At 33.2% G+C, this 11087-nt stretch overlaps 1 protein-coding gene across 1 annotated transcript in view; it reads right to left on the bottom strand.

Annotated features, from left to right (window-relative positions):
* The window catches only part of LOC144850281 (junctophilin-2-like), a 29094-nt gene extending 18553 nt beyond the window's left edge, over positions 1-10541 (bottom strand). The window contains exons 1-2 of the mRNA XM_078707530.1: positions 10472-10541; positions 9680-10110 (exon numbers count right to left, since the gene is read on the bottom strand). Of these exons, the coding sequence (XP_078563656.1) occupies positions 9680-10058 (379 nt within the window). The 5' untranslated portion in view covers positions 10059-10110; positions 10472-10541. The remainder of the gene's footprint in view (positions 1-9679; positions 10111-10471) is intronic.
* Between the last annotated feature and the right edge of the window lie 546 nt (positions 10542-11087).

Below are 11087 nucleotides of genomic sequence, written 5' to 3'. Positions count from 1 at the left end.
CTAATTTACAAACTCTACAAGATGTAGGAAAAACACAGAATTATTCTGAGAGCGTTCTCAACACCCTACTCTAGATCCGAGTACATTGTCGTGAGAAAAATATAACCAATCATCAAAAGAGAAATAGAATTAAGTATGGATCGAAATTGTTTAAAAGCTGTAGCTTGGTGGTTAACATGCTTGCCTTCCAATCCCAAGGTCCTGGGTTCAATCCTGACCTAGTGCAGGGATGTACCTCAAGAATCTTTCAACTCCACTCCCTAAGCCTCAAATGAGACTTAGTTTATAAGTGAGATAAAATTATCCTGTAATTGGCGAGTTACTTGCTGTTGGATGCGTATGAAATAAATAAAATATATATTTGTATAATGTTAAAACTAGCATAATATTTTAAAAATGCTAAAACATTGCAGGTTAAAAAGTATAGCAAAATGAAGTTTACTGCAGTAACTGCAGTAGAATAATTTCTATTATTATAGAGTTACATTACTGCTAAATCCTATAGATTTAGTTAATTGCTCTATGATTTTATTTGATCTAACTACCGGGCAACTCGACTCAGCTAGAGGAGTTATTTATTTACAAACCAAACTACACACACACAGTATGATAAAGTTCTATGCCATCATTCCTATAGACTATATTAATTGCGCTAAGCTGTATAGCTCTACGTACGTACAATATATGACAGAGCTGTAAATTGGTTCACAACTGAAATATCTACATGATTAATCTCTTATTTGCTTAGCGTAAGCGTAGCTTTATCGGAGTTAAATACAGTCGATCAATCGGGCTAACTAATATTCCTTGTTCAAACATGTTTGATACAATGTTTTACAACAGTTCTCCTTTTAGTGTAGGCTGGTATGTCGTTTATATGAATGTCGTGTATATTTTTTGTTAAAAGCAAACTTTGACTTTATTTCATATCTTGATAATATAAGGTATGAAAAAAAATATGTTGCCATTTTTTCAAAAGGCATTTAAAGGACCAAATTCAAGATGGCCACCAACATTCAAATAACCCTATTAAAAATCAGAATATCACCTATAATACAAATTATGAATGTGGAACAAGTCCGTTTTGATGGTATTACTGTACCCATTATACAATCCTAACTATGTAAAGCGATAATCTGTCGGCCATCTTGGATTTCAAAATGGCCGCCACTAAAAATTAAATTCTTTAAATAATTTTTTTTAAATATGTGTGCATAAATTGTTGTTTGTACACAATGTTCTAAACTTGTCATTTCTCACAGGATTGTAAATTGTAAATATAAGTCTGTCTAAAGTTGTCAATGTCCTCTATATAACATATATATAATACCCCACTATGACTATTAAATTAAATAATCGTTCAAAGTTGGAGTTGCAAAAGTATGGAACAACTTAACAATTTATATCAAATATTCAACAACAATTACGTCTAACTAGAGGGTTAGACCTCTAGTTCGCTCGCTCCCCTCTAGGAAGTGTAAACGAAGGTTCTCGGAATGATAATGACTCGGGTAAAAAGGATTTAGAAGGACGTTCTCCTTGTACGTTTTCTGTCGGTTACCATTATTGAAAATGCTTGACATTCGAAAAACTAAACCTACTCTGTTTCACAGTGTCTTAGATGATTAATAACATTTTAAAGTATAGTGTTTATTGTTTTATAGGGCGGAGGTGGGGAGGCAGAGTTCATTTGAGGGAGATGCTTATTCGAGGGATTTTTTAGTTTTAATAATATCGTAACATTTATAATCAAATAAAATCCTCTAATAGATATGAAAAGTGGTAAAAAATTATAATAAATGCTTGGTAAATTATAGTTAACAGTGTAATGAATTCTATTATAAATAGTATATACAATATTGTGTGTATAAATGTGGATGGGCGTTTATTAGATAGTTGGGTAGGAGGGGTGGTGGGGGGGGGGGGGGGGAGTAGGCGATTATTATTCAAAGTGATGTTTTATTGGGGAGGCGTTTATTCAAATAAATACCATCATAATACATTATTTAATTTAAACATCTTTTGAAACTAACTTCCGCGACAGTGTAGGCCGTTTCGGCCCAAGAAGGAAGATGTTTTAGACGGCTTGCAATATGGGCCCTAATGGGACACAGATAGCCTACAGTTATTCCTGCCAGCTTACTCAATAAAACTCGGCTATCGGGATTTTATTTTTTAACAACTGTACCTTCACATGCGCGGTCCGATCCGAAAATAAACAAAAAACTAAAATAGTTATAGCCACTAACGACCAACTTAACTGAAACCAGGTAGTTGTTGCAAGGTGAACCTGTGAACTCATCGTGAATCCGGAAATTACTTTGACCGCGTACAATTGAAATTGAGTTGAAGATCTACCAATGAATCAGATATTTTGTTTTAAAACTCTTTATAATATATTTCTAAGATAGAAATATGGAACAATATCGTAATAGTGAAAACTGTTTTACATTTTGCGGTACACCTAAGATAGTTCAGGTCCAAGGCAGAAATTTGTTCCAAAGTTTTTCCATTGTGCTCGCCTATGTCAGAATTAACCATAATTTATATATATATAGATTCTAAATTACAGATCTCATTTCTTTTCATGAAACTGAAACTTGACAGGAGACAGGACCACAATATAAAACAAGTGTATTTATACCTTATTGAGAAATCCTGTATAAATATGTTAGATAATAAATGCGTTATTGCTATGTATTCAATGTCTGAACCTTCAGGGCCATAGTCACCAGTATGGTTGGTAAGTTTTCAACCTGTCAAGTTTTGGTAGAAGCTTGAAAGAAATACAGATACAGCTCTGCCTATAAATAACCTTGTAAATGAATGAACTCCTACTTCTCATCTTCTACAATCTCAACCAATTTCATTAGATATGTAGGCCTACCCCCTTCAGACAGACCAGCATTATACACTCGTTTGATGAGTGCACATGGTTGTGGTATAAAAACTCATGTACTAGGGAAAGACAAGAATGCCTGGTGATGACTCTTGCCCGAGATGAGTGGAGGTGGACAGAGATGACATCAAAAAGCAATTATTATGTCGACCCGGTGAACTATATGGCTTTTGGACATGTATCATTGTGAAAATAGTGTTGAGGCAAGTGCTTTTGTTGAAACTGAACTTGTATTACCTATGCCACAAATATCTTAAATGGAAAACATCTCTAAAGGACAGAAGCACACTAATTCTGCTTTCTCTCTACAACTTGCTTCTACAAATGCAGACAGAAAAAGAGATTCTAAGTTAAGTATCATTTTGTTTGAAAGAGGCTGATCATAAAGATATTAACTTGAATACTGAGAGTCGACGAAATCTAAATGATGTGGTTAAACTATATCCCTATATATGTATATGAGAGGACATGTATGTGTGGGACTTGCTGGATTTACATCAATTGATCAGGGTCATTGAGCGTGGTATAATTGGAATAACACAAATTAATGATTTCATCAGAGCTGGCAAATCTAGTTAACATTTAAAGAGAGATGATATCCCGATTAATGAAGAATGCTGCAATTCGCACAAAGGTGTTTGTTGGCCATGGCATGATGAAATTGGACAGAAAATGTTTGAGGCATTGGTAAAAGTCTTGTAGAAGGCAAACTGTCTATATGGTATCCTAAGAAAAAGACGAACATTGGAAAAAAATATATATGACGGTGAATACAGGTCACAAACTTATCAAAGTAAAAGAGGACTCCTATAGAGATTATTTGCCGGTGAAATGAGGTATTTCAGTTATTTTGCCAATTTGTTTCTGAACAAGGTTGTTGGGAACGCAGATCAGTCTGTGGAAGTTTGATGGATACAGTAGTAGAGAACGAAGGAAGGTCAACTTACTGTATCGCATTCAAGATTAGAAATATTTCATTGAAGGACTTTGGCAGAGTTAGTTGTCATTTAACTTAAGAAGTTTATAAGATGTTTTAATATGAAGAAGTGTACTGTCAGTACTGTAGACCTCCTGATGGTCAACATTTGTGTTAATCACCATGTTGTTGTCATAAGCATATCATTTTGTGTATTTCAATCTAATTTTATTTAACTTATACAAGTTTTAATAAGAAATTTAACCCATTTTTAAAAAATGGCGGCCATTTTAAAATTCAAAATGGCCGCCATTTGTGTTAATCACCAATGTTGTTGTCATAGGCCTATCATTTTATGTGATTTCAATCCACGTCATAACTTGCACATGTTTTAATAAGAAATTTAATCCATTTTTTAAAAATGGCGGCCATTTTGAAATTCAAAATGTCAGAATACTAATGAATATAGGTTTATAATAATTCTTATATAGCAGAGAACCCATATGAACTTAAAATATTATTCATAATGGGTGTTACTTTGTCCAATATGGTACATTTATTGGATATTTTACGTATTGGCGGCCATCTTGGATTTGACACCCTTAAGCTTTTTTAAAAAAATGGTAACATATTTTTTTCATTACTTTACATCCTAAAGACACTAAATCAGCTGGAATTTTGCTTTTAACAAAAAAATGACACGAAATTACATAGTGGCCTACACTATTTAGATTGTATATGTTTTTTGCACATTTTGGCTCTTAAGCTCTGTCTACACTATCAAATTTTATGTGACAACAAAATGTAATGTGCCCATATATGGACATAATGATGTCATATCACCACCAAATTTGGGAATATCACTACCATATTTAGGCGTATAATAGCTTTGATATGAGCTGTAGAGGGACCAATGCATCAAATACCAAGTAAGTCAGGACACTAAGCTTGCCGTGTGCCAAGATAGGAACTCATAACGGTCCTTTGATTTTATGTCTGGCTGCAACAAATTTTTTCAAAATGTGACCCAGAAATGTTAAATCTTGGCCAAGGATGTTTTGTGATGGATCATCAATCGTTGATTCTGTAGCAATTCATATTATGACATTTACATAATGTAAATGGCATCTTAATCATGTGACTTAGTAATGGATGAGCGAGCTCACCTGCTCGTAATGCATCATTTCCACCTAAAAATGTCTAATCATAGATTATAGGTTAATTGAGTGATTGATTGATTATAGGCTATTGATTATACAGTATAGTAGGTAAATTGAGTGATTGATTATAGGTTATTGATAATAAGTTAAATAAGTGAGTGATTGATTACAGATTATTGATCATAGGTTGAGTAATTGATTATAGGTTATTGATTATAGGTTAATTGAGTGATTGATTGATTTATAGGTTATTATTGGTTAATTGAGTGATTGATTGATTATAGGTAATAATTGAGTGATTGATTATAGGTAATAATTGAGTGATTGATTATAGGTTGTAGTGATTGATGAACTTTCATTAATTAATTCGGGGGGACTCCCCTTTTAATTTGTTAAAAAATGAAAACTCTCTAAAAACTAAACATAAACAAACTGTCTATATTCAATGAGATATTTGTTTTTCTAAGAACCATACTTACTGGAACACAGAAATACATTATGAAATATGATTATTATTATTATTATGAAATGAATACATTTAATAGCTTTATGGAAAATTAATGAATGTAGTATGGTGGTAGGCTAAAAGCATTGTTATCCAATCAAGCTTGGTTCCCAATAGGACGTAAGCGCAACTAAATTGACCAATCACAACGCAATGGATCATCTGAACTGTCACTTGTGATTGGTCAACTCACTTGCGTTGTGCTTTCGTTGTTGCGTTGAATTTAAGTGTTAAGCTTAAATGAGTAATTGTCTATTTCAAATTTTCAATTATCCATATGTCTAGCAATTGTAAAAAATGACTTTGTTTTAAGTTAAAAATGTTTTTAATTTAACTTTAAGGTAGTGTAAAATGTTCGTATAAAAAGTCGACTTGAAACTGTCAATTTAGTATCTTCGCCAGCTAGTGAAATATCTGACTTGTTAAAATTGCCAATTAAGTTTTCTGTTTAACGCCAACTTATGTGTGTCTCATCCACGGAGGTTCAATAAACATAGACTAACTATGACAGTTTAATCGCAGCTGAAAATTAGTATTTTCTCAGTGAATGGACAAAGCAATTGTGTGTGTTTTTTTGGGAAACACCCACTGATATTGTCATTTCCTTTTATCATATACATATTTACAGTAGCATGATAAAATATTATTATATTGTTCGATAATTAACATATTCAGAACATTTCTTGCAGTAATTAATAATAAATTATTTTTTTACAATTTTGTTGTTGAATATGCCATTTTAATGTCCTTGACCAAAAATTTGTTTTATTTTATCTGAAAAATACCTTTAAAAAAATTTAAAGCAAAAAATAGTCAAATTATGTCAAACAACTGTTTTTGGTTAAATTTAACCATTCATTTTGTCTTTTTAGAAATGAAATATTTTTAATTTTTTTTATTATTTTTGTTGATTAACTTTATTAAAACTACAACATCTAAAAAATTCAAAGTCTAATTTTATTATTCTTTAATTTTCATGTTTTTTGGAGACAATACATCTTTAAAAATAGTGAAAACAAAAAATCCTCCAAAACATGACAATTTGCTACTTATGATGGAATACTGTACTGACTTGAGCATAAGCCCATGAACTGTATTATATAAGCCCATATTCTCCACAATACTGGATAGCTGAATTGGTTTTATTGTGGTATACTATTAGAATACTCTATAAATAATCTTTTTTCCTTGGCATTAAAATACTTAAAAAATATTAATCCTGTTGACCTGTTGGCGAGAGTTTAGTTTATTTAAAATTAATTGACAAGTTAACTTTGAGCATAATGTGGTTTGCGAATGTGTTTGTCAAACTAGGTAAAGTTATTCGAGTTATGCACTACCAGCTTGAGTCACAGACGTCATGCACAATGAACTTTGAACTCCGTCTATCAACCACTAATGATATCCACACTTAATTTAATGGAGCTATGGTCTAAAGGTCTTGGCACTCCACTTTAAACTGTAGCGCATGGCTTCAAATCTCCTTTATATTAAACCTTTTCATTTCAATACTATAGACCCTTAAGGGCCCAAGAATACAGTAATACTAATAGTATATAGGGCTACGTCTGTCCCTTGAATAGAAGCTATGGTGTAAAAACCTTTTTCCATGTTCATTTTAAAAGCGTCCCCTTAATAGAGGAGTCCCCTGAAAAGTGGTGTACCAAATATTGTAAACATTAATTTGCATAAATTCAAGATGTGGTCTAGTGGCTAAGCACTTGACTTTGGTATGCTAACTGTAAGGTTCGACCCACTCCAGACAGGAACATTTTTATTATAATGCTCCAATGTTCATTTTCCCAAATTTACTAGGTTCAACCAATGCTATATTCTGTGTTCAGTATATTATACCGTAATTGTTTTTTAAACTTTAAAATGAGTGATGTAGAAAATTAAACTATGCCAAATAATTATTTGTTATAGATATTTCAATTTAGCACATAATGAAAATGATCTTAACACAATTGAGATAAATTTCCTGTCATGGAATAACAAATAATATTGATGGGACAGACAGACAAATGGACACAAACCATCATATGTAATAAATATAAAGACGCATCTAAAATCCATAATTAATTTCTTTGGTATAGTGTTACATGTTGACTTTCAGACAGAATGTTTTTGTCATACTAACTACATCTCGTCTATCCATCCATCCAATACCAAATGTACTCAATTTCATCTTGTCTTCCCACAAGCAAAATCGAGTACAGTTTCTGTAATTCGAAGATCATAATGTCATATAGAAAATCCACGAAGCAAAAAGATAAATTATTTTTGTTTAAATTACATAATGCTAATAATATATCTTTTCCTCTCTTTTCAGATGTGATTTTTTACATTTTTTTTGTAAAAATGTTTTTTTTTTATTCTTCTTTAGTTTTGTCACTGTATATGACCTGAATACAAAATTTGTTTAAGCATCCAACAGCGATCACAAACTCGCCAATTACAGGATGGATAAACACTATGTTATAATTTATCGTGCTTATAAACGTAAGTCTCAATTGAGGCATAGGGAGTGGAGTTGAAAGAGTCTTGCGTTACAACTCAGGATTGGATTGAATCCTGGCACTAGGTCAGGATTGAACCCAGGACCTTGGGTTTGGAAGGAAAGCACATTAACCACCAAGCTACATTTTAAGTATATTAATTTCAAAGATTTAATTTGGTTGTATTTTATACAGGTAATAAATTGAAGTCTTTCCGCAAATGTTCTCTAACAATATAAAATTCTCATTTCATGACGGAACACTTACCGATTCAACAGAAAGAAAACAAAGTCAAGTATGTTAGCAATTAAAGAAACCATTTATAAAACATTGCGGTGACTTTTAATGTCAACAATAATATGACATAGTTAATTAATAATTAACTAAATCAAGTGGATCTCTCGAATTTGATTGGCTAATCAAACTGGGTGGAAGAGGGAGTTAATGTTAATATGGGAGTTCGTTGGTTGTCCCATGACCTAGGTGGTCGTAGGGGCGTAGCAGATGAGAGACAGTAGTACTCATCATGATACGACACTCAGGCATAAGCCATATCTCCCAGCCGTGTCTATCTCCTCTCCGAGATGGCGGGGTTTTTTGCTGAATGGCCGTCGTTGGTTCTCCTTATGGGTGTCCAACCGCCCTCTACACCATGCTCCTAAAAGAGTTGATGTGGTACCGGTGGGAGTAAAAGCGGGTTTAAAATTAGACAACTTATTGTTTCTTTTTATCCATCCTGATTTTGTTTACCTCTAGCTCAAGTAAAGTTATGATAATTACGCCATCTATGGCAAAATACTTTTCATTTTTTATTGTTGAGCTAAATTGTCGGCTAGACTAGTTTAAAATGGGATGACAACGCGGAAGAAGTGGGAACGACTTAAAATCTTATCTTCCCATATCTGTCTAAATGTAAATTTGGTTTTTGACACTTTTATTGTACAGTTTTACATTTTTCTTTGAGGGAGAAAGGGGGAGGGGGATGAACTCGTTTTAATAAATACCAAAGTTTAAACCAATTAAATACAACTTTCTACCAATTTATATTAAATTGAAAAATTATTATAAAACGGTTTTGAAATTGATCTACGTGAAATGAACCATTAACATTTTAACTGACATTTGAAAGGAGGTTGCACTAGTCAACCATAAAACATCAACAAAAAATTAATTTTGAAGAATTAAAATGTTTAAATGTTTATTACAGTAGAAAGTGACCCTGTTAAGGGGACACCTTTGGGACCTAACAGTGTCCCCTTAATAGAGATTACCTCGAACAGCGTTGCCCATAGAGTTATACGTTTATAGGGAATGTCCATTGAATAGGATTAGAATAGGAGTTGGTAGTGATAATAGAGATTCCCCCCTAATAAGTAATAGTGGTGTCCTTTCTTATTTTGATTATACTTTAATTGTATCTTTAAAGACACAATTTGCATAGTAATTATTAAGTAAGTAAGTAATTGTAATTTAAGTAAGTGCGTGATTGCATCCATTTTAGTTAACGGACTAGTAAGTATGCTCCACGATCATTAACGTTGACTAACCAGGCCTAGAAATGAAATGGAGTGGAGAAAAAGTCGCCGGGACATCAGCCACGAAGTCTGATCTATTAATCTTTGTGCTGGAGGTTTAAAGTGTGAAAAATATACAAAAGAAACATGGTACAAATTTTGCCATGATAACTTAAAGCATACATACCTCCATCGGCGTATATTTCTTGGCCGTATCCATCCTGTAAGCCGCTGCACCATGTTCCTTCGTACCGCGCGCCACTCGCTAAACTCTGTATTACTCCATATTTTCCTTTATAGCCTTGAGTCCATTCACCGCGGTAAACCCAGCGGCCCTTCGTTTCCACACCTAGACCATGGCGCCTTCCATTTTCCCATTGGCCTTCAAAGGTGTTACCGCTGGGCCATGTGTAAACGCCAGACGTTTCGAATCCGTAGTGCCATGCGCCGCTGTACTCCCCTTTGTTCTGCGGCCCGGTACAGATGCCATGTCCGTGCGCTTTACCTTCCTCCCAACCGCCGGTAAATGAGCCGCCGTCCGCGAAAATAAAACGGCCACCATTCATTTGGTCTTGTTGGTGAATTAGCTGCTATTCATGTCTGGTACATACTGCTCAACTGAAATATAAACCAAAAGAATATATTTTAGAGTACCTTGCAATACTATGGAAAAACTTTCATATTTTTAGAAATAAATAAACCCCTTGAATTGGCAATAAAATGTTCCCATAATTAACTTCCAAAAATCTTAAATTTTACGTACCTGAAATGAAAATAAGATAAGAGACGCCGTGACAATTAAATTCTCTTAGTTAGTCTATATAGGAGGATCGCCAAGATGCGTAAAGTGGATGTAAAAGATGGTACGTTCTTCTTTTATATTTGTACCGTTTTCGCACTCAGAATTGAAAATAAACGCCTGATCTTTCTGTTCCTAAAATAATATTTATTAGTAAATTCATTAATTGTAACAACTTACGTCCTATTTGCTTGTCCTCTTTGCTTTCTTCTGTGCGTTCATCGATTCGGAAGCTGTGATTGTTGTCTTCCAGCCCAAGATCTTTACTTTAGATGTTTGTCATCCTCCTCTCGTGAGTTTGCATAATATAGAGGGCGGACTTCAAAACTTAAAGACTGTCACATTTACACAATTGCGATTTTAATATTGAAATTTAAAGTTTTAAAATATTTTTTAAGTATGTGCCTATGTAGATCTAGACATTAAAAACAGGTCAATATGTTAAAAGGTGCTCCATCTTATATCTGATATGTTTTTATCCTGTATAAATATGTTACAAAATTAATAAATATCTTGATGTTTGTATAGATCCAGGACTCGGGAAGATTTCACAGCAGCCGGTCATCATGGATGGCAAAAATAGCCATCCACCATATCGGACGCAATATAAAAAATAGATTTTATAGGAAAACGTAATTTTACAATAATTATTATTTTTTAATTTATATTGTTAAATGAGATAAAAATCGAATAGGCGCGGTAGTGGTCTAGACGTGGTTTGAAAATGAATGATAGTTTGATACTGTAATATTATAACAAACTAGTTCCAAACGTGTATACTATAAGTATCAAAAGC

This window comes from Antedon bifida, chromosome 8 (genome assembly GCF_963402885.1).
Source record: "Antedon bifida chromosome 8, ecAntBifi1.1, whole genome shotgun sequence".
Taxonomy (NCBI): domain Eukaryota; kingdom Metazoa; phylum Echinodermata; class Crinoidea; order Comatulida; family Antedonidae; genus Antedon; species Antedon bifida.
This window is presented reverse-complemented; position numbering and strand designations above follow the sequence as displayed.